Here is a 24,554-nt window from a genome sequence, read left to right on the forward strand (position 1 = left end):
GAAAGGAGGGTGCGAGGGGCCGAAGGCGGGCGGGGCGCCTCCTGGGGACGAGACGACGACAGGAACCGTGGAGAACAGAGCGGGGCTCCCGGCCCCGGCCCTCAGCGGGCGCGGAGTCGGTGGAGAGAGGAGGGGGTGTCTTGAGGCGGCTTCTTTCAGGGGCGCGGTAGGGGGCGGGAGAGAGGCGGTCCTTTGCCCTGGAACGCTGACCGGGTCGGGGTCCGGAGCCCTCGGAGGGGAGCCCTGCACACCCCCGCTCTGAGGCCCGGGCGTCTCCCCGGGGTTCTCAGGAGAAGCTGGAGAAGCTGCGGGCGCATCTGCCTTCTGTGGGGGGTGGGTGATTTCTCCAGTTACCTCGTTTACCCAGTAAAAGGTATCTAGAGGTTTCTTCCCATGTCCAAACTGATTCCTAGACATAGCTACAAGGGAGAAAATCGAGACAACATAGGAGCATCTTCCAGATGTGACCCGGGGGCGGGGGTGGGGGGGTGGGGGTGGGTGGAGCGCTCCACTTACATAACCGGGGTCAAAAGGAGCCACTAGACCCTGGATTTCTACAAGCCACCCTTGCTAGGTCTGTCAGGGAGATGCCTTCCCAGATGCTCCAAGCCCAGGAGCAGGAGCAGGCCTAATGGAGGCTCCAGATGATTTCTACGGTGTTCTTCTTAATTGTCTTTTCAAATCTCTTTTATCTTAACCAAGTATACTAAGAAGCATACTTTGCACCCTGATCTAGCTCAGGGGTGTGGGGAGGCATGTGTGTATGCATGAATACCAACAATTTCATGGAACCTAACTAGTATGTGCTATATATAGCATTTGATATTTTCTATGCAATTCAACTCTGTTACATCCTACTAGACTTCTTAAGCTCATTGTGTAAAGAGAACAACAATGATCAGTAGCTTTAAACACATTCTTACAGTAAAAAGAATGGAGAATGCTGGAAGACCCAAAACTCACTCTTGCAAATTTGACAAAAACATGGGTATATGTGTTCAGCAGAATGGTCCCCCCAAAATGGCCGTGCCCTCATCCATGGAACCTGAGAAATGTATGTTTCATTACATGACGAAAGGGATTTTACAGATATAATCAAATTCATAAAGCTTAAACGAGGGATATTATCTTGCATGATCTGGAAAGCAGATGCTTTCTCTGACTGGGGCCCAAAGGTGCAGCAAAGGGAAAGTGACAGATGCTAAGCGGAAGGACACTCCTGCCGTTGCTGACTTGGTGGCAGGCGTTAAGTAGAAACCATGAATTTTCCCTAGAGCCTCTGCTGAAGAACGCAGGGTGGACACAACTTTGATGTATGGTGAGACCCTCAGAGAGCACCAAGCCCCGCTGCTGGACCAAGCACCTACGGTTCTGTGGGGTAAGAATGGCTCATCCAAGCAGGTGAATGTGTGGTCATGTCTAACAGCAGCAAAAAGAAACGCATGCGCATGTGGACACTTTCCCAGGACCCATGAAAGACAGGGGCTGCAAAGCTGATGTTTTCTAGCTCAAGCCCACCTTTGGAGTGGGCCTCTCAGCTGGTGTAGGGACGCTTCCTGTTTCCTTGCTAACAAGCATGCTGATTGCTTTGCCATCCTCAGAATGGACAGTGACTACCACCCCTGAGAAATGGGGATATACCTAGCATGTCATCCCATTTTCCTGACATCTGCTTCCTATGTGAAGCCCTCAATTTGCCTTCAGGCAGAGAGGGTGGCCCACTGTCCCCTGCTAGTCCATAAGGCCACAGAGAAGTCAGCACATCCAGCCCAGGTTTCCAGAATCAGGGTAGCTGGTAGCAAGGGCACCGCTGGGTTGAGCAGGTAGGGGCCCACCAGGAGCTGAGGACTAGAAAGGTAGGAAGGGTTTGAAGTTTACCTGTCAAAAGGTCTGAGGTGGAGGAGTCTGTTGGAAGGAGCTTCAGAGGAGGAGCCTCAGAAGACTGGGGGGCTCCTAGCAACCTTATCTTTGTTGTGTAAAGTGTTTCCCACCCCACCCTGGCCTAGATTCCGCCTGGTGAACTCACACTCTCCAGCACAGTCATACACATACCTCACCAACTTGATCCCCTCTGTCACAGTGTCCCTGGCATCTGCCCTTCCCCGCCCCACAGCTCTTGGCTTCTGCCAGTCCCATCACATGACCTATAAGCAGCTTCTGTTTGTACATAGACAAACATGTCTCTTTGGGACACAGGCTCATACACCAAGGGGGAGGTCCTCCTCTGGTCCGGCGACTTCATTTTCAGAATAATGGATGTCAGGGCTTCTTGGGCTGGGAATTCCTCACAGATCCACTCCCTACTCAGCAAGATTTGGCTCACCCTGGGCCTCCCATCCTCTTCACAGCCTGTCTACATGAGAATTGGCTCTGTGCCCCATGGTTGCCTCTGTTGAGATCCTCACAAAGCCCATCTTGAATCCTCACCAAGGCACTCCTGGCCTGGGGTCTTCCTGTTCCAGCGACCCAGAAGCTGCCATGCGTCACAGGGTGTTGGCCCACCAGCCTGACAGGAGATGGAATGGCCCATCCTCTTGAACTCGCCCAGCTTTAGATCCTACTTCTCACTGGCTGTACCCAACTGATGTGGGGCCATTAGTAAGCACCACTGAATCATGTGATCCATTGATCTCACTCTCTTCTATGTCCTGGATTTCCCCACCAGCAGCCTCCGCCAGTGACCTTCCATTGATATCAGGCCTTGAGCCTCCCAGGCACTTCCACCTGCCTGTCCCTAGCACGAGGCCATTGCTAAGGTGAACAAGACAGCTTCCGTCTCCTCTGCTTCTTCTCTCCACTTATCCCCTCCCTACTTATCTTGGCCCATGTGAGTCCCCCCCACTATTTTCCCCAGCACCTCCATCTCTGTCTCCTCAAGGGTATAGGTTGTTAACTCATGCCATTACTTTGTCCCACTTGATCTTGAAAACTCAGCTGGCTGTGAATATTATCAGCCTTAAGATTTTACTAGCTTCTGTCTCCTCAGCATTCAGCTCTTGAAAAACGGACTCTGAGGGCTTTGTCTTCTACACATTTGAAAATTCTGATTGGCAATAATCAACCTTTGACCTTTGTACTTATTGGAGCACCAACCTGTGGTCACAGCTCAGTTCTCTGGCATCTGACCGTCTTACTTTCTGCCACTTCCCGGTGAGGCCCCTGCTTCCTGCACATTTTCTCATTCTGCCACTAACGTCCATACATAGTTTTCTAATTGGCTTCATTTCACCAAAAGTCACAATCATAGTGATCACTTTTAAGGAATTTTGATATAGACAAAATCGTTCACTTGAGAGGTATCTGGAAACAAAAACAAAGCAAAATTCTTACTTTTCAATAGTCTGCTTTCTTCAGCTGGTGTGAGAAGCTTTCTGAACACAATTTGGACTCAAAATTGTCTCCATCGATTATTACTTAGCTAAATCGAACATAGGAGCTTCTCCCTCCCCAGCACCTTTAGCTTCTGATGACATTTCCAATGCTCTTTCCAATGAGTTAAAAGCTTAAAGTCAGAAATCACAGAGACGTTAGGGAAACAAACATGTTGATAAATCCCATCACATAAATATCAGCATAAACCATCCTTGGCTATAGAGTTTAAGACAACTCTAGATACTAAAACAAAAGAAGTCGCATAAGGAAGCGAGTTGCCTTGTTTGCCAATCAGCCTTTTATTTCACGCAGATGGCATCACTTCCTTTCTTTCCAAATACTGGGAAATAAGGATTTTGTGCCAACTTGACGGGGCTGTGTGGTCCCCATGCTGAGGGGAGCAGGAGGCAAGACAAGAGAGGTCTGCTGCACTATGTGAGTTAGCTCCTTGGCCGGGACTCGAACTCATGCTGAGTGTGTAATAATCAGACTTCCCCAGTATTGCCAGAGTGAGGTTCTGTGTTGTATCAGGGAACACATCCCAGGAACATGCTGAGAGAGAGATGAGTTGTGAGCAGGCTTACAAGGCAAGACTCTGCTGATCAAAGAGCAGTCCACTTGCTATTAGCAGAAAATAACAAATGTGAATGAACATGTGACAACGGTATGACAACAAAGTTTTAAGAGGAATAAGATTAAAGGGAGCGGGGGCATAAAAAACTTTTATGGGTAGCAAAAAGAGACACGCCGACCAAGACAAATCTGTGTACAAAGCTTCTTGTGTAAACAGTTGTATGTAATGATGTTATCTATGGAAATATTCTCAGACCACCCCAGGCCATGGTCTCAAAAATCACATCAATGGTTCCTAGGCATCCCCAGGCCTGCCTCTATGATGAGGGCTATTATCTTAGGGCAATCATTCAAGAATGTCCCCTGTGAGTTTAAACAATGCTGGGTCCTGGTTACTAGGTTACGTGTACCATGAAGAAGGTCACAGTTCTTAACTGACACTAATGGCAGAAAACTCAAAGTGCCATGTGGTCCCCTAGTCTGAGCATGAGCATATGGAGGTCAGGTAATCAATGGAGTTTTGGTTAAGTAGATTCCTGGATCGACACTGCAGTTAACTGCCCAGTATATACAGATTGGAACACAGATATTCAGAAACTTGCAGAATTCCCACATCGTTCCCTGACCCATGGAATAAAAGCTACTATGGTAGGAAAGGCCAAATGGAAGCCACTAGAACTACCTCTACCCAAAAAAAGGGCTACCTGAAGTAATACTCCAGTCCTGTCAAAATGCCAAGATTAGTGCCACTATCAAAGACTTGAAACCACAGCCCCATTCAACTCATCTATGTGGCCTTTGCAGAACACACATGGATCTTGAAGACAGATTATTATACACTTACACAGTGACTCCAAGAGCAACTATTATTCCCACGTGTTGCTGAGCAAATAAACCGTTTGCAGTTACTAATCTGGTGGATTTTTTTCTCTCTGCACCTCTTAGCAGAGTTCGTCAAAGCAGTTGCTTTCACTATCAACTCTACAACCTTAGTCACAACCTAGTTCACAGCTATTTGATCACCTTCCCATCCACACGACACTACAGCAATCCATTACAGTTGACACTTGAATGATTCCAGGAATAGAGACATCAAATCCCCCCACCCAATGCAGTCAAAAGCCTGAGTAGAACTTTTGACTCTCCCAAATTAATAGCCTGCTGTTGACTGTAAGCCTTACTAACACCACTGCTGCTTTGTAACTTGCCCTGTGAGGGTGTAATCAGTATTATACCAGCTCAAATCAGTTCACATGTTGAGACTAATGACATCACACACATCAAGAGGTTGTGAAAAAGTTTATTATGCACAAAATGCCGCAGAAGAGGACAGGAACCCAAGCCTGTTGGTTTGCCTTGACTGAAAGTAGTCAGTAGCTCTGGTTTTTATAGTGGTTAGGAGTGACGGGTCCAACACAAAATAAAAAGCCAGGGTTTGCACCAACTTCCCTTCTGGCACTGAAAGAGAGTGCTGGGGCTTGCTTATCAGCGGCCCAGATGTGAGGCAGAATGGGAAGGGAAAGGGCTTGAAAGCTGTCAGTGGTCAAACGTCAAAAATGAGGTTGACACTATTATAATTCCCAGTCCGGGGGGTGTGGGGGGGGCAGCCGCTTGCTGCAAGTTACTCACCGCCCCCCGCCCCTGGCATCTTAGCATTCTCTTTTTGTCTTTCTTGTTTCTTAGAGAACCAGACAGCAATTTCTTATAAATTCTTTTTGTTAAAATAGTTGGTATGGGTCATGGCTCTTAACTAGATACTGGCTGATATAAATCTTCCTGGCTTTTTTAGCAGTTTTTGAATCGGTTTAAAAGGTGTGGTAGATGCTATGAAACTGACTCGCGACCTTTCCTCACCTCCCTAACAAAGTGGGATGTCTGACTCAGCTTCTCTTCCCCTGGACCCTTGAACTTGTGAGTCCCTAGAGCTTCTGGTTTCCCTTATTTTTAGGATGAACGAAAGGAAATAGGGCTTATTATTTTCTAATAACTACATGTCCCAGTGATCACGTCAACAAATGGAGAAAATACCCCTTTTGAACTGTTGCATGGTGTGCCACCAAAAATGTGCCAGACTGGTTTAACCATTTCTTTACAACTGGCCATTTGTGTTGCTCCTGATTTTGGCAGGTAAAGACCCTGGAACCTAGAGATTGAATGGCTCACTCTAAGTAACAGCACATAAATAGCAGAGCCAGAGTTTCCATAAAATCATCAGGTATCAGAGCCCATGCTTAAAAATATTTTTATTAAATATTTTAATCAAAGTTTAAAAAGGAACCACCAGACTATCCTGTTTAATCAACATGCTGACCCATCTACATCAATTTTATAAGACAACAGAAGACTCCATGTACCCGCCCTGATTTCATCAGCAACTCCTGCCCTGGAAAGGCACAGGATCTCTTTCACACATCATCCTAGTACATGTCACTTGAACTTCATATAATTTGAATCCACTGAAAATATATTATGCAAAACAGTAACAACACTGTTTGTGCCAACGATGCTTACATGCCAGCTACTATTCTAAGCACTTTACATGCAATATTTCATTAACTGTTTCCCCAACCCCAATCATCCTGTGAGGCTGGCACTACTATTCCATTTTACAGAAAAAATGAAACACAACTAAGTTTAAATGTGCCCACAGACACAGTTGTTTAACTTTACATAAATGGTATATTGTATATACCTTCTGCAACTTGCTCAGCATCAATTTTGATTTGTCTGTTAAAACCAATGTAAAATGTACCTCTCTTTTCTATTCACTTTCCAAAGACCCCCAAAACAACCCATTTATTTACCTGTTCTTCTGTTGATGGCAATTTAGGCTTTTTCCAATCTTGCCAGCTAAACAATACTGCAAAAGTCTTATACACATTTCCTTCTTCACAGAGCTTCTCTAGAGTTCTTCAGGAGTAGAAATGTTGGGTGGTAGAGGACACACAACTTTACGAGATCTGGCAAATTGCTTGGCACAGTAGTTGACACAATTTCCATTCCCATAGCAGTGTGTTCCCAGTTCCACAGGAACTTGATGAAAGTGAGAGGGTCCGTATTAATTTACATGCCCTGTATGTCCTTCTCTGCACATGCCTGTCTGGGCTGAAAGTCCCTGCCAGCAAGGGAAGGAATGAGCTCACTCAACAGCTAACTGAAAGACCTTCTGTTACCCCTCCTCCCTGTGGCGGTCCAGTCCCTCTGCCTCTCCCCAGCCCCAACGTCAGTTCCTTCTACAAAGCAAAATGAAGTGGGACAGGGTTGGGTGAAGGCTGCAAGTTGTCCAGGCAGGATGAGGTATGAGAGGACAACTGGTGACTGAGACAATCAAAAACCATCCGCTGGAGCCATACATCTCAGAATCATCGTAGCTGTGATCCTAACTAGCAGAAGCATGCTTGTGGGAGGCCTCTAGTCAACATTTCACTCAAGAGCCGCTTCAAAATACTCCAATCCTGACTTACCTTAGAGGCAACTCTGTGCAAATCTTCTCTACACCACATATAAATAAGCACCCAACCCTGGCCTCCAGAGTACTCGGTCTGACTACAGTGATGGAGTAACCCAGACAACATCTATCAGAGCAGCTAGAAGAACAGCGGAGGTGCAGCCAGGGAGGGTACAGAGGGGCGAGAATCAGGGAAGACTAGGCCTTCATGAGTGAGGACCTCGGCCAGCATGAATAGTGCTTCTGGCACTCCAGGTGAAGGTGGCCAGCACAAGGCAGGTCAGTCCAGGGACATTCAAGGAGAGGCAATCAAGTGAAGTTCAACACTCATATCATCAGACTTTTAGTTCCAAAGAATCACTTTTCCTTGTCCTTTTAGCTAATGTATATTTACTAATATTTTCATAATCACATATTTAAACCACTAGAATTAGTTAAAAACTCAGGTTATTGAACAGACTGCATCAGTACAATCCCAAAATATTAACAACTTACCTCAGTATAGAGGAATTTCACTTGATTTTTATTTTATTCTTTATGAATTTAAAATTTTGACTTGAATGTTTAAAAATAAGTATATCTCATTTTATTAAAATGGCAGTAAAAACACCTCTATTGAGGCAGGAACTCTATGATGTGCTAGGTGGCCTAAGGAGTGGAGCAATGAAAATATGGACAGAAAAGGGGAACTTCCATGGTTGTGGCACCAACTGATATGGGAGTAGCAGTTCTGTGAGGGCTCTGGTCCTATAAATTAGCCAACTAATCCAGAGCCTTAGCAAGCTGGGCCCTCGTTCACCAAGCCCAGAGCCAGATAGCACAGTAAGTTACTCTAATGTTACACGGAAGCAGATGCAGGGGCTCAGTGACTCACCTAAGGATGTCCTGCTAAGGAAAAGCACAGTGGACCTAGAATCAATACCTGATGACTCCAAGGACCTTCCCTTGACCCTAGGCCCTCAAAACATGGGACCTGGTCCCTGTCCAAACTCTTCTAGGCACTGTTCCAATGAAAGGACACATGATTCCAGGCTGTGGGCAACTATTGCCATGGGAAAGCAGAAGGGGTACAGAGTCAAGATGACCAAATCTTCCAGAACACAAAGCCTAGTGGGTACCAAACACCAACAGGAGATGCCTGTCCAGTGTCTCTTTTCCCTCCCCCTTGGCCATCCCATGTGACATCCCACACAGGGATCAGAGCCTTCATTTTCACCTGCCGTGGCAAGCCAGAATGGGTAAGATTATTTTTTATTATGACTCTACTGAAGCTACTCCAGGATTTGGTTTCTTCTGACTACAGGAATGGTCTCTTTCATAAATGTGCCCCGACTCACCTCTGGTGATGGTGAGAGGTCTTACAGGAAATTCAGACATGGGGGTGGAGAGAGCATCCCATTTATGGACACTGGCAGCAGAGACAAGTGCATAAAAGTCTTTTGCTACATGATTTGCCTGAGTTTTTGCTCCTCTAGTTAAGCCCTGAAGATGTACTTCAGACTCAGACCATATTACACCTCAAGTCAAAGCCAACCCAAAGTTTCCTACCTCCCTCGGAAGCAGCCCAAGTCCCAGCGAGGACCCATGAAGCTCAGCCTCCCAGCTCTCCGGGCCCCTTTTCCAGCTGACTCAACCACCCCAGCTTGGGGTTCCCCTTGCCATTTCCTAAGGACACTAGGCAAGTCTCCACTGCCTATGCCTGAATCTATAGAGCTCGGGGCTCACTCCCTGACCGCCTTCAGGCCTATGCTCAAATTTCATCTAGTTGAGGCACTCCCTGACCAGCCTATTTAAAATCACAATGTACCTCCCAATCCAACACTCCCTTCTCACACTGCTGATTTATTAAGTCTACAACACATATCACCACCCAAAATACTAGATAGCTCATTTGCTTATCATCTATAAAGATCCAAGTCAGCAGATTGTTGGTTCCAGACACTGCTAGTTTTCTGGCACACACAACAGTACCTGGCATTCAATAGGTGCTCCACACATTTCTGTTAAACAGATGAACCCTTGCTGCCATGCACACCTGCAGGAAGATGGTGATGAGGCCCTTGTAGAGCTCCATTCGCCGGGTGATAGAGACTAGCACTCTGCCCTCCTCCACTTGCTGTCTGCTGTTGATTCCTGTGACCATGGCAGGAATCAAAAGCCAGCAGTATAGGCTGAAGCCACGGCCACAGCTTGCCAGGAGACGTCTAGGTAAACTAGGAGTTCTTGCTACTGTTTTGCTGCCATTGTTTACAAGAACAAACAGAATAAGCACCCAAGGAGAAATTTAAGATCCACTGGCTCTTCCCAGCAGTCACAGTCCACCATGCCACAGGCATGTTGTCAAACCACAAAGGGCATTGGTCTCTTTCTTAAGAGTTGAGGCTGGGAGCCCCAGGCTTTTGTGCCAAGGCTACTCCTGGAGGGCCCCAAAGAACATGTTGCTGCTCTTTCCTAGCATATCACTTCCCAGTGGGTAGGATGGGGGGGCACCCTGAGTTTTTGAAGCCTCTCAGCATTCTCTGCCACTAGCTTCCAAAACAGAGACCTTTGTGAGGGTTCCCCCTGTTCTTTAGCAGAGTGCCTAGGGATCCTTCTCCTGCCATTGCCAGGCCCCAGGCTAATCTCTAATATGGTTTTTCATGTGCCGAGCCAAATTTGAAGACCACCTGAAGGTCTTCCCACACTCTCTGCACTTGAAGGGCCTTTCTCGAGTATGAAATCGTTTGTGGCTAATCAGCTGTGAGCTCTTGCTAAAAGTTTTCCCACACGTGCTACATTTGTGGCACTTTTCCCCAACAGGAATGTTCAGGAGTCCAGTGAGCCGGGAGCTCTGGTCACAAGTTTCCTTACAATCTCCAATAGGCTTCTCTCCACTTGGTTTTAATTCCTGTAAATTCGTTCCTGTATCCTGGGAGGAAGATAACCCAGCCAGGCTGCGTTCAGACTGTGCGACTCTGGTATGTTTTCTCTGGTGAATACTGAGGGTATGCCTTGCAATGAAATCCTTCCCACACAACTGACATTTAAAAGGTCTCTCTTTAGTGTGGATTCTCTGATGATTAACAAGGCGATAATTTCTATCATAAGATTTTCCACACAGATTACATTTATAGCGCTTTTCTCCACTGTGTATTCCCTTGTGATCTAAGAGAGACCGTTTCCGTGTAAAGGATTTCCCACATTCTTGGCACCAGAAAGGCTTTCCATCAGTGATGATCTGCGGCTGCAGATTTGGCATGTTTCCACTCCCATGATACTCATACCGATTTTTGAAAGAGTGAATCCGCTGATGTCGGGAGAGGTTAGAGCTCCATCTGAAAGCTTTCCCACATTCCCTGCACTTATAAGGCTTCTCTCTGGTGTGAATCCTCTGATGGATAAGAAGAAATGAGTGATTACGGAAGGCTTTGCCACACTGGCTACATGTATAGGGTTCTTCTGTGGTATGACTGCTCTGAGGAACTTGGAATGTTCTGTCCTCACTAAAAGATGGCCCATCCTCAGGTTTTCCTGTAATGGCATGCTGCTTCTTATGAACAATAAAGGCTGACCTCTGGGTAAACTCTTTTGCACATTCGCCACATTGGTATGGCTTCTTGCCTGTGTGGATTCTCTGGTGATTAATGAGCGATTTCTTCCTAATAAATGTTTTCCCACACTGCTGGCAGAGAAAAGCTTTCTCCACAGTGGGCACATCCGGGGACTGACTGCAGGCAGAGGTCTGTTTAACATCTTCTCTACATTTGTCTTGATCATAGAACTTTTCCTCATGATGCATTCTCATATGACGAGTGAAGTTTGACCTCCACCTAAAGGTTTTTCTACATCTGATACATTTATAGGGTTTCTCCTGGGTGTGAATCCTTTGATGTTCTAGAATATACGATTTACAGTGAAAGGATTTCCTACATTGGCTGCAGTCAAAGGGTTTCTCCCCAGTTTGGTCTTTCAAATGATGATCAAACTTTGAGTCATACGGGAGAGGATCCTCATACTGATTAGGTTCTAGAAATGTCTGCTTAGTATGGGTTTCCTGGTGCATTCGGTAGGCAGACATGCGTTGGAAGGCTTTGTCACATAAGCTGCATTTATAGGGTTTCACTCCAGTGTGAATTTTCTCATGTCGCACACAGTTTGAGCTCCACCTGAAGGCTTTCCCACATACCCTACATTTAAATGGTTTCTCAGGAGAGTGAAGTCTCTGATGACATGAAAGATGGGAGCTACAACTGAAGCTCCTTCCACAGTCACTGCACTTGTATGATGTTCCCCCCACGTGCAGATTCTGCCCAGGCTGGTGATGAGAGCTCAGGCTAGAGCTCTTCCCACATACATCCTTCACATTCCCTTTCAGTCCAGCATGAATTCTCGGATGCAGGTTAAACCTGCCCATGATGTGTCTAAGCCCTTTCCCATATTCCTTGTACTCAGAGTGGTATGAATTCCCTCTGAAAAGTCTGCCACAGCCATGTTTAAGGGAGTGCTTTCTTCTGGGACCTCTCAAATATATAACATGTTTTAGATTAAGATAATTACTTTTTCCTGATTCTTCAGACTCTTCTTCTGTCTTGTGTCTGAAATTGGTCTCTTCTTTCTTAACTCTCATCTGTAGGGGGTTTTCACATTGTTCCTTTAACCCACTCTTCTGCTGAAAAGATTCTCCCTCAGAAACACTTGTCACATCACATTCTGATGGCACGACTGAGGTTTCTGCTCCTTCCAAAGGTTCATGTTTTAAGATGAACTTGTTGGTTTTAATCTGGAGCTCACCTCCTGACACAAAATAAAACACAAAAGTCTCTTTTCCCATACTTGGAATTAAAGAAAGTACCAAAGGACAAAATAATGCCAAGAATTTAGGTGGTAGTTTTGTTTTCCCATTTCTACTTTTTTTATGCAATTAAATTTATTTATTTTCTTACACTGTTGTTCATTTTTGTACAGTATTTGATTTCTCCCTTCTACAGTCCCCATAGTTCTCCCACCTTAGGTGGTAAGGTTTTTATCTGACTGCCAATACCTTTACAAAATAGTTAGGAGTAAGTCCAAACATGGAAGAGTATCCCTGATGACAGGAAAGGCAGGAGACATAAGATGGGTGTGCATGCAAATATATGCAGAAACCACATCTAGTTGAAAACTAAAAAGGATGCAGGGAGGGTAACAGCAAGAAAGGGGCGTGGAATCATGGCACAAGAGCACAACAGGGAGGTCCCCGGATGTGAGGAGTGATGTTCCAAGGAGGGCCTGGCTGACAGGTCTGCAGATCAGGCTATTACACAGGGAAGGTCCAAACAACAAAAAGGAGCAGCAGTGGGGTCAGTGTTCCTTAGAGCGGGAAGGGGCGGACAAGGGGGTTAGTGGAGTGTAGCGCAGAGCTGAAGAGAAGTATCAATCAACAGAAAAGAGATGAACAATGAAGAACTGTCACTGAGAGGGCTACTGGGGAAAGGGCAGAACCAGAAATGAACGTCTAATAAGCCAGTTGGAGGGAGGAAGCCCAGGGGCCCAGCATTCCTTAAAAATAATGTTAAAGACCTTCCTTTTAGCAAACAATGGAATAAGGTCCCCGTGGTTTACCTGGCATAGAAGACTAGGGAAGAGAAGAGCAGATTCAAGAGGAGAAGAACCTGGCAGGTTCTCTGGAACTCACCTGTAGGGGCAGCAGCTGGAATACTCTTGGGCTGAGGTCCCTGGATATTCAGGCCCCATGGCTCCCGTGCCTCCAACCAGGAGATCAGAGCAGGTTTGGTGAATGGCCCTACTGCAGAACAGAGAGGAATGAAACAGGACGGAACAGTAGATGAATAAAAACCAACTCTCTATGACCCTCTCAGGCCTGAGGTCCTGGCAGGCAGGAGGGAAAAGCTAGTGGGAAAGTGGAGAAAGCTAAGGCAGGAGGCCCAGATAGTCATTTCTGACAGCCCTGAGCAGAGACTAGACAAGCTGAGTCAAGTCACAGCTAAAAGGATCACTAGGATTCTCTACATGACAACTCAATCATTTCAATCAGCCACCATTTTCTGAATGTCTAAATGAATGGGACTGACATATATTACTTAAAACCTATAACAAGCCAGCATGCAGCCATTATTATCCCCATTTTTTTCAAGAGAGGAAACTGAGGTGATAGATTAAGTAATTAGATTGGTAATTATAGAGCCCAGGTCAGCACCATAATGAAAACCAAGAAGACAGAAGCAAAGACATGGAAGCATGAGCATGCTGATGCCTTACCCAGAGAAGCCACGTTCCTGTAATTCTCCAGCATTACATCCCTGTACAAGTTCCTCTGGGCAGGGGGCAGCCATCCCCACTCATCCTGGGAGAAGGTCAGCTCCACATCCTTAAAAGTCAGGGCCTCCTGAAAAGATACAATCCTATTGTCTAAAGCCCACTCACATGTCCCAGCTTTCAGAAGGGGGCAAGGGAATGGGGCTGCCTCTGAGTAAATACAGCACAGACCTAATAAGGGCGAAAGCTCTCTGGGCTCAGGGGAATAATCTGGTCTCGGGGACGTGGGTCTCTGGATGTGAGGTCGGGGATGTGAGGTCACTGGACAGAGACCCAGGATGAGGGAAAGCTGCGGTTACTCCACTCGGCAGCAATGCTGGAATAGCAGGAAGGACTGAAAGTCCTGTGGCTCACCTGAGGCTGGGCTGTTTCCTGGTCTCCTGGGCATCCCTCTCTCTGGGAAGGAACCTGGGTAGCAGGAGAATCTGAAAGAGAAGGAAGAGCTATGAGAAAGTGTACCCTATTAAGAAGCCCACTCTTCTCCCACACAGAGGAATCTGGGCCCACAGGCAGGGCTGGACCAGTGTTAAACAGCCATTTCACATTTTCCCAGTCTGCTGGGAGTGGGCAACGGGGGGGGGGGGGGGGGTAGGGGAGTTCCAGGGGAAGAGGGGCTGGCCAGACATGGGCCACAGAAGGGGTAGAAAGGATACGGAGCTAAGGCAGACAAAATGAGATTCTCATGAGAGGACAGATGGCGAGAAGATGACATTATAGGAAATTCAGGCTCTGTGGCATAAGGCGGGGGTCTCAGGGTCAGGCGGCGAGTACCAGATTGCCCAGCCAGGAAGTCACGTTTTCCTATTTCAGAAGGAGGTTCCAGGTGGTCCCCCAGAACAGAGCCGCTCCTGAGAGGTGAGGCTGAGGGCCATGTCTGTGTGGCTTGAAGGGCTCTCGTACCCATCCATTGCACATCCGGGTTCTGGGCAGGGGCTGGGTCCTGGTGAGAAGAAAATGTGAGAGGAGCCCCACAGGAACCAGAAAGCAAACTCAAAGAAGAGGCCAAATGGCCAGTCTCTAAAAGGCAAAGGTCCAGGGGAGCTAGTCCTCTTATTGCCTACATGCAGAGAGGAAAAGAAAAAGGAGAAGTAGTCGTTGAGCACTTAATATCCCTGGGCTCCAGCATGAGACCCAGGGGAGAGAGATGGAGTGCTCCCAGCTCGACCTGCAACTGGCAAGTCGCTCACAGCATTGGGGTCAGGCCGCGAGTGCAGTGACACTTTGCCATTTGTCATCAGCCCTCAGCCCCCACCCCTGGCCTGGAACTCAGAAATGAGAGAAGAAATTTATCCCTGAGAGTTAAACACATAATGGTTCATAACACAGATGCCGCTGGATAATGTCTACCATGTATCACGTATGCTCTAGGCAATGACATAAAAAGTGACATCAAAGAGGCTACCAGTCTACAAGCCTGACTAGAGAGACAATGCCATCTGGGAGTCAGTCATGGGAGCAGAGAAGAAAAAGTCCCAGGTACAAAAAATGGCAGTACCCATCCAAGCAGAGACCTAGGAAGAGTTCCTTGTTCTGGGACTTCAAAGAGTTCTTAGTTCTGTCTGAGGCAAGGCTATCTCTGCTGTGTGAGTAACGGAAACTACAATTAACGAGCTTCAAGTTTCCTGGTTCTGTGGCCAACTCATTCTCTACATGTACATGGACAAATCTTAGCCTGAGGTCATTAAACAGCTGATATAGAGCTACCCTCCTGACAAACAAAGAAACTGTAAGAATACAGAAGCAAGGGCCAAAAGTGTGAGGACAAATGTTCTCAGGCCCTAGTTTCTCATTCTGCTGAACCAAAAGGTGATCCTATGACTTCATATGCATCTTGAGAATTTTTGTTCATTTTTTCAGAATAAGGAGGCTTTCTCCCAGACCCTATTTTCTGTTTGCCAATTTTCTGCTAGCCCTTTCTGCTCATTTGGCAATGTTTTCACATTATGGTTGAACTTTATATCTAACTCTAAATGAATTGAATATAACCAAGCCACAAGTTTATACCTACTGCTTGCCTTACTTGCTTTAATAAATTATTTTTAGATTATTTTGAACATCCCATCATTTTGGTTTATAATGATGAGTGTGCTTTTAGATTTTTAAAAATTAGTATCCAATATTAAGCAAAGAGATTGTCTTTATAATTAGTCACTCCTAACATTGATTTATTACCATTTACTGCTGGTATGCCATGTTCAGATGCATTATTTGATTGAATTTTTATATTAAATTTTTGGATGCTTATATTAAATTTGGGGGAATGTCCAAAGTTTCTCCAAAAATCTTAAAAGTAATGTTCCTTTTGCATGAGCCATATATGTAGAATTATACATATTTTATAGAAATAATAATATTAAAGAAGTCTACAAAAATGATAAATGCTCATAAAAAAAAAAAACTTCAGATACAGGAAGCACTGGGAAATCCACCTGGGTGGGTTAGAGGGGCCAGGAGGAGGGCACTTTAACCCTTTGCACTCCACTGTCCCCTCTCAGGGGACATCGGAATTCTAGCATATCACTCGGATGTCCCCTCTCAGGGGACATTGCAATTTATTACTGATTACGGGGAATTGAGTTATTTCAACACAACTTTTTGAGACATGCATGTTTCCCTGAAGTTTTATCTTGAAATGGCATAAGAAATTAAATCAAAATATCGTAAAATTACTAAGATATATACAAGAAATGTCAGCGGGTTTTGTGTCGGACGAGAATGTGAGATGCTTGCTCACGACGGTCCGAGCACTTCGCAACGCCACTTGAAAAGAGCGATAAGGGAGTTTGTAGAAGAAAGGTCGGTTTTCGAACATAGCGCGCACTGTATAGTAAGATATGTAATTACAAATAAACAAGTCTACATCTGGAGGAACAGATTTTCAAAGCTGAGCTCATTTTGGTTTGAAGCTTCGAGCAGTGCACATAGATCTAACGAGGAGAAAATCGGAAAAGTGATTCTTTTCTTAGTGAATAAATTGTTTGGTGAAAGCTATTTTGGTAAATATCATCTTGTCAGTTAGTAATAACAATTAGAAATTTTCAACCCATGCATTTGTTCAAATTTTTTATTAGAACAATGGCAAAGCGTCCAACCACGAATGAGTCTCATGACACAAGTAGTAGTGAAGATGAGCTCCAGATAGACCTCTATACAGACATGTCAAACATGCACTAATCAGCCTGCAATGCATACTGGGGAGTGTTACAAAACTTATCATACTGTACAAAATTATAAACAATAAAATATTTTTTTTTGCAAATATACATTCCTCGATGTCACCCAATTCATGTAACTCCAATATCATTATAATACGTTACTTGGTTCCAAAATTATACTAAATAATACGAGGGTCTGTAAATGCACGTTTCCGCCGCAAAGTAGAGTCAAGTACCTGGTAGCCAATGTCCAGAATGGTTCGGAGTGCAAAGGGTTAAATGACCTGCTGCTCTACCAATGCCACCTGTTTCCAGCACTAAGGCCTGGTAAGCACTCAAATACATATGAACAAATTCGCACTATTAGATTATTTTTGCTTTTTTTTTTTTTCCCAATAAACCAAGACTTTGAAAAGTACAATGTGGGCAAGGATACTGAGGTTGTGGAATGAAATCTAAGTTGAGGTCTTCCAAATTCCTGGCCCTGGGCTATCCCTCAGCACTCTTCTCCCTTTCTCCCCAGCACAGAACAAATCCTCAAAAGCGTATTGAGAAAGAAGCAATATGGTATATGGAGGTTGCTCTTCTAAGCCCTTCATGTACTCAGAAGCCAAGAGTCCTGTTCTAATGCTCCCCACACCTTACAAGGAAGACGTCACCCTCACTGAACAGGTCAATGAGTCAAATGAGATAATATGCAGAGATGAACTTTTTCTACTCTAAGTTACTGGGTCAAAACCTCAGTAATTTTACTTATGGGTACTTGCTGACCCTCTTCCAGGAGTGGATACTCCTTTGGGAAGACGGGGAGGCCTGTCGGCTAGAAAGTCCTCAGCCTGGGGTCTAGTTCTCAGGTGCCATGGGAATGAGAAAGGAAGAGTTCTCCTACATTGCTCAATGCTGAGGAGTCAGAGGCCATCCCAAACCCAGACAAGCTGGATCACTGCCAGGCAGAGATCAGCACCCAACACACCTGCTCACACTCACCGTCCATGCAGTCCCATCATGGTCCCATTGTAACTCCTCCAGGAGGGCCACAGCCTCCCCACCATTCTCAGGGTGATGCAGCTGCACCCAGGTCCGGAGCTCCCCTGGAAGAATGCTCAGAAACTGCTCGAGCACCAGCAGCTCCAGAATCTGGGCCTTGGAAAGAACATCAGGCCTCAGCCACCAGCGGCAGAGCTCCTCGAGCCGGCTGAGAGTCTCTAAGGGCCCAGAAGACTCATGATAGCGAAGCTGCCTAAAGAGCTGGCGGAAAAGCTCCTGGCCAGGGCGGTTGAGTGTCTGCGGCCTTGCCACCTGCACTGCAGTGTAGCCTTCATCCTCTTCCTCCTTCTTTACCATCTGCAGGCGCCCCCGCTCCCTTGAAGCCTGGGCCTGAGCTGGACGGACTGCATACCACCTGCCTGGAGTCATCACTCTCGTTCAGGGTGTACCCAGCAGAGGGCAAACAAGTCTGTGTTAGCCGTGTTGCTGCTGGGACCTCAGGAGTATCTTTTCAGCATTTCAGTGGCAATGCCATTTGCTGGAGCATCATATGTCACTGGCAAGAGACTGAAATAACCGATATTATTTTTCAGGAGGAATGTGAAAATGATGGCGCAGTTAGATTCTGTTAGTTCGGCTCATCTTTAGATACAGAGCAAAGAGCACACAAGTAAAACTAAAAAGTCTTGTTACTTATGCCCCAGGAATTTCACTTCTAGGAATCTCCCCAGAAAAATACTTGCATAGATATACAGACATTTGCACAGGTGTTCACTATAATACAATATGGAAAATAACCGACTTGCCCATCAATGAAGCGAAATAAAAGTACAACAGTTTACAAATCAAATACCATACAATACAAAAAGACTAAATTAGACCCTTAAGTATCAACATAATTATTTCCTCTCTACAGGATGGTTAGGCATGTGGTCAAGGTTAAAAATAGCAGAGAAGTGTCACCTACAGAGGAGACCACGGTGTGAATGGTCGGACAACATTCACGCCAGACTCAAGCAGTAGAGTGTTTACTGAAGCAAGAGAGGAGAGAGGGTATACAAGAATGAACCCCTTGCAACCCACAGGTCCCCCATGACCAACAGGTCCACTTTGCAGCCAAAGCTGGGTAGATGGTGTGGACAGAAGAACCACACTTCAATCTCTCACCTGTGGAGTCTGAAATACAGAAAGCAGTGGAGAATGGTCACTGACACTGGCTCTTAAGCAATATAAAGGGATATACACTGAGCACTATGCAGGAAAAGACACTCCTTCGCAAGGCATAAGTCCAACACCGGCTGTGAGAGCACTTTATCTCTCTGCAAAGAAATGCTGCCAGCTCAAGGCCACTCTAAAGCCTGTATGCCAGAGAGGAAAAACTGCATTTGACTGCCTTTACCAACCATAGCAAAAACATACGCTAAGTTAAAAAGTGCATTCTAGATGTAATTTGTAGGGAAAAAACCAGTGTTACCTATGTGCATATAAGCATGTACATGTGTGAAATACATATAAGTACTCAAATAAATTAAAAATGGCCTAGAAGCGTTCACTGTGTGAACATTTAGCAGCACTGATGGCATTTTGTGAACTGAGCTCCATCTTAGAGATGGGAAACCCTAAGCTTCACTAACAGTATTGATGAATTCTTTTCACTCTATTGACAACTAAAAACGAAACTTCTGAATGTTATAATAAACAGGACCTACTGAAAGTAAGGACTTTATAGGTAATAGGGAAGACTTGGTAAATTCCAATGAACTATAAAGATGTTGGCCTTTGATCAATTATTACATACTATAAACAGACTGTCATTTAGGCTTAAATTCTTCAAGATTCATATGAAAATCTCAGTACAAATCCCCTCTCCTGTACACTCTTCAGAACTACCCTGGACTGTGTGCCAGAAATGAGATTCCCCAGTCACCAAATAATCACTTTTGCTTTTATTTCACAACCTTGTAGTAACTTGGCTTGATAACAAAAACTGTTAATAATTGGGGGGTTGGAATATTTGGGAATAGTAATTGTTATAAATACTATTTATGGTGATTTGATGTTTTACTATCACATTTATGCATGAGTCCTCTTTAAGACTACGAAAAAAAATGATGAATGCAAGCAAATCAAAAGTGATTACGCCTGTGTTGGAAATATGCCTGCCTGTTACTTTCTGTTTCATATGTTTGGTCTTTTCCCAAATAACCAAAATAAAAAGTATATTTAAAAGTTTTCCAAATTACACTTAGGGAAACATTTAGGCCTTAAAATAAATCAGAGCTTGCGTATTCAGAATAAAATTCCTAAGCCTTCTCCACCAAAATGTTTCCAGTCATTATCTCCTCTGGCAGGTAGAATGACAGGGCTTTCCTATTTATCTATGTACCCTAAAGTGTTATGTGTTACTTTTATAATCAGCAAAGTGATAAACAATTCTCCTTAAAAACAAATCAAATAAGTAACAGCTCCCTAAAATGAAGGGGTGGATGTGGAGCAGAAGCAGCACACTCTTGGCTCCTTAATAAACAAATTCTCCTAAAAAACAAATCAAATAAGTTACAGCTCCCTAAAGTGAAGGGGTGGATGTGGAGCAGAAGCAGCACACTCTTGGCCGGTAGCTGCAGCTTAAAATGCAAAAGGAAAAGAAAATCAGGTAACTTACCAAATGGAAAGAAGCTTTTGAAGACAGAAGAAAAGCTTCATTTATCAACTTGCTAATAAATGGGAGGCCTTGGGGCTTTGCAGCAACCTGAGCTAAAGCTGGCCGTGTCTCCCAGAGCTTCATATCTGAACTCAGTTTCATCCCCACAATGAAAATGGCCTCGGAAAGATATGGAAAAATCCCAAGCAATCATATGGATATTTTTCAGGGACATTTTCTTCTTTTGTTTCTTCATCTCCTATGCAGTGTACTTTTCTTCCTTTTAAAACTCTCATTGTCTCTTACTCTCTGTTTTTCCCACCAGTGTTAAGTGTACGTAAGGTTTATTTTATACACTGTTAATAAGCAAATGACTAAGTCTCACCACTAAAGAAAACTGTTTGCAGTATATATTTAATAATGTAAAACCAATTTAATAATTATTGGAAAGTTTAAACCTAGTGTCCCAAATTTGGTTTTTATAAACTGTTCTCCAATAAAGGGAACCAAGGCTCTTGAAGAAGTACTTGATTTCAGTGATGGAGAGGGAAAGAAAAGAATGTCCAATATTTCACTGATATAACTTATTGAATGAATAAACAAATGGAGAATAAGGCACAACTTTTTCTCACCAAAAAAGTTCATTTAATAAGTGTAGAAAGAAATGAAAGTCACCATCAAACCACTACAGTTAATGAAGACACTAGGCAAGATCCACCAATGGCTGCTGACTAGTGAGTGAAAGTTCGAGAGACAGGGTATTTTCAAGCAGTCTCAAAGTATCTGTCCCCAAATACTTAATAATTACATGGAAACGGCAGTATCTTTATAATGGACCAATATGAATATCACCAGTAATAAGACACATCAGTAATCCAAACAGGGGAAGCATCTGACAAAACGAAATTGAGGCTCATTCAAAAAATATAAAAGCATCAAGATCATGAAAAACAAGGAGAGGCTGAAGAGCTGCCACAGACTGAAGGAGGTTAAGGAGGGGTGCCAGCTAAATGGAACGAGGGGCTCCAGACTGAATCCCGGAACAGAAAAAGGACATTAGTGGAAAACTGATGACTGACTAAAGTCAGCAGTTTAACTAATAGTACTGTACCACTGTAAATTTCTTAAGCTGGATGACTGTCCTATGGTGATAGGTGGAGATACTAACTTTTGGCAAGTTGGGGGAAGAGCCTAAGGGAATGCTGTTAAATTTGCAATTATTCAAATACGAAGGCTTTAGATTAAAGAAGTTTGAGCTGTTATTCTTTATCTTGGCTCTCAAGGGTTAATTGGCAACCAAGGATATTAAAGTCTGTCAATCTTTTCTCCAGTTTGGAATCATTCTTTCATGAAATCAATAAATATTTATCGAGCACCTACTACTGTACTGCGGGTATGAAAGTCTCAGCAGTAAATAGAGGGCAAAAATCACTGCTTTGACAGACAATGAAATAAAATACATAGCTGCTAGACAGTGACAGGTGCTATGTAGGCTATCAAAACCAAGGAGAATTAAAGGTTTAAGTGCAGGGAAGGAAAGGTGTAAGTTCAAAAATTCAAGTTTGTGGAACATGTAGTAATTCACCTCAGGGAGCTCTTTCACGTTATTTCTAACATTAAAATACAGAGACTAAAAAATTGTTAAAGTTAAATATGATTTCACTTTCAAGCATCTAACTCTGGCATCACAGAAGGCTTAGGCACCAATAACTCCTTGGATACCAGGATCCCAGAAAACTTAAAGGAGGCAGAGCTCACATATTTCACATTATTTCATGTGTCTGTTTTCCCTTTTAAGTACATACTGAATTTTATCTTCAAAACATCCCCAAATTTGTCTGCATAGCTTCAGCATTTACATAATATGTAAGAGAAACCTCATCATTACTTCCTGGATAGCATAGATATACATGTGTGCAAGAGCTGGAAGTTACCTGAAATTCTTTCATCAAATTACAGCTAAAACCACTTGCTGACACTTTCTTGCAAAACAACCAAACCAAACCAACATTAATGGGTTTTCAGGACCGCCTCACCAATAGTTTGAAACTGGATGGTGTTCTCTCCTGACCACAGCTTTTAATTTAGGAAGGAGAACATACTAGATTCCTTTTAATTTAGGAAGAACATACTAGATGGCTTTAGAAACTAGAGCTGTACCCTATGTTTCAAGACTGTATTTTATATATTCCTTTTTCATTTTGAAAACAGAAACAATCACCCTAAAAAACAAAAATTTGCTATTTCCCATACAAATATACTTGTTGAGCACTTACAGTTTCATGCAATGTGGAGAAGGGAAAAACCTGAAGACCAATGTTTCCTTTAATTACACCTGCCTGGTGTCAAATGCTAGCACCAATTCTAACCAATGTATAAGTAAATGCATTCTGCAAGACATAATTTTCAAAATGTAATAATATGAATATACCTGGTGCCAGTACATTATACCCTTTGAACGGCAAACATGTATATTTTGCCACAACATTGTTTCATCACAGTATTTTTAATAAAAAAAAATAAAAAGCAATGGCGTTTGCACAATTATGCACACATTTTTAAAAATCTGGAAGCGTCAGGAAGAAAATATTTTGACATTCCAATTACTTTTACTTTTCTTACTCACCAGCGACATCTAGTTGTCTGTAATTACTTCCCTTTGTTTGCATAATTAGGAGTGCTAAAACACAGAAATCTACTCTCTCCACCTGGGTGCCCCGAGCGACGCGGATCCACACAAGCTCTCGTCTCGGTGGGGACTCGACTTAGACCAACCCCGCTGGAGGCGCAGCCCCCGGGCCCGGCCTTACGCGCCGCCCCCGAGGGCAGGTCCCGCGCCTTCCGGGAACCCCGCGCCCCGCACGGCAGCCCGCAGCACCCCCCGCGCGCCGCCGCGCCGCTCACCGACGCCCCCGGCCGCCCCACAGTCACTCCCGAAGCCGCACGGCCCGCCCCACGCCGTCCCCGGGCCAGACGCTCCGCCGCGCCAGGTCGCGCACGCGCGTCGCCGCCCAGGCCGCGGAGGTCTCTCTAGGAAAGTAGGAGGGCCAACGTCTCGCCTTTTCCCCGGCTGAAAGCTGTGCTGTGGGGTCTGCGAGCCAAGCCCAGAGTCGGGTACTTGGGCTCCCCCAACCCCGCCTCTGCACTCTGCAGGGCCCTGAGGCCGACGGCAGTTCTGTCAGCCTTTCCCGGTTTCCCCACTTCCCTCCCAGAGTGTGTGTAGGGCTACCCTGGAAGCCTCCCTCCCCACCCCAGGGAAGAATAGGATCCAAAGCTAGGCTTTCAAAATAGTTCCTGCTGACCTGTTCTGCCTCGGGGGAACTCTTAAAGAGAAAGAGGGTAACCAGTCCTAAGGGAGGCTAGTCTCAAACAAGACCCTTCCCCTGTCACCACATAGGGGGTAACTGCGCATTCCCAGCCCACAGGCCTGCAAAAACCGTGCCTTCTCTGGCCTCCAGCTGTTTACTGCTGTTCAAGAAATACAACTGAGTAAATGTTTTGTTATCTTTTAAGTGATTCATGAAGGGGCAGCATCAAATCTAGCAGATGTAAAGGATTTCCGAAGAGATACACAAAGAAAGAGATCTTACAGCAGAGGGGTAGGAACACGTAAGTTATAATGGGCAAAAAGCAGGCAGGGTTTTTTTTTTAAAGGTTCCTTTCCTTATAGGGGATGGCAGGGGCTTATCATGGAGGATGAACAAGACAGCAGCCATTTTGGGCAGCAGCCATTTTAGGGAGGGCACAGCTGTGTTTCCTTTCTGTGCAGAAACCACAGAGACCACAGCAAACGGGGAAAACAGAACTTAACGAGACTCAGACCAACGAAAACAGATCAACCAATCAGAATAGACCCGGTGTTAAGACTGGAAAGTCCCACTTCCCGACAATATGGTAGAAAGCAAGCCTTGTGCCCTGCAAAGGGGCCCTTCTCTCAACCTGATGGGACTGCTGCGTCAGTGTACCAGGCAGAGTTGGGCCCTAGCTGAAGCTAGCAATAAAGCCTTTTTGCCTTTGCATCTCTGGCTCCGTGTGGTGTTTGGGAACCCCGGAAGGAGTTGAGGCGCCAACGCCTAACATTTGG

The 24,554-nt window shown here is 44.9% G+C and overlaps 1 protein-coding gene and 1 long non-coding RNA gene across 4 annotated transcripts; one reads left to right on the plus strand and one right to left on the minus strand.

The window, feature by feature from the left end:
- Window positions 1-381: 381 nt before the first annotated feature.
- Window positions 382-23,308, minus strand: ZNF445 (zinc finger protein 445). Of its 3 annotated transcripts, none has more exons than XM_037527314.2 (8): window positions 23,097-23,308; window positions 17,830-18,396; window positions 14,459-14,627; window positions 14,042-14,112; window positions 13,631-13,757; window positions 13,047-13,157; window positions 1,879-12,166; window positions 382-419 (listed from the first exon to the last, which is right to left on the minus strand). In XM_037527314.2, exons 2-7 carry the CDS (start codon window positions 18,256-18,258, stop codon window positions 10,011-10,013), a joined length of 3,063 nt encoding a protein of 1,020 aa, XP_037383211.1. In that variant the 5' UTR covers window positions 18,259-18,396; window positions 23,097-23,308; the 3' UTR covers window positions 382-419; window positions 1,879-10,010. The 3 variants fall into 3 exon arrangements, with proteins under 3 accessions (XP_037383211.1, XP_037383227.1, XP_037383218.1); XM_037527330.2 differs by lacking the exon at window positions 23,097-23,308 and adding an exon at window positions 20,492-23,080; XM_037527321.2 differs by lacking the exon at window positions 23,097-23,308 and adding an exon at window positions 18,997-20,485.
- A 213-nt stretch (window positions 23,309-23,521) lies between these two features.
- LOC119252747 (uncharacterized) lies at window positions 23,522-24,467 on the plus strand. Its single transcript, XR_005126909.2, has 3 exons — window positions 23,522-23,584; window positions 23,984-24,079; window positions 24,240-24,467. It is a non-coding gene; the product is annotated as an uncharacterized LOC119252747 (long non-coding RNA).
- The last annotated feature ends 87 nt before the right edge of the window (window positions 24,468-24,554 follow it).

The sequence above is a fragment of the Talpa occidentalis genome, unplaced genomic scaffold (genome assembly GCF_014898055.3).
Source record: "Talpa occidentalis isolate TD23 unplaced genomic scaffold, MPIMG_talOcc4v2.1 talOcc4.10, whole genome shotgun sequence".
In the NCBI taxonomy this organism is placed as follows: domain Eukaryota; kingdom Metazoa; phylum Chordata; class Mammalia; order Eulipotyphla; family Talpidae; genus Talpa; species Talpa occidentalis.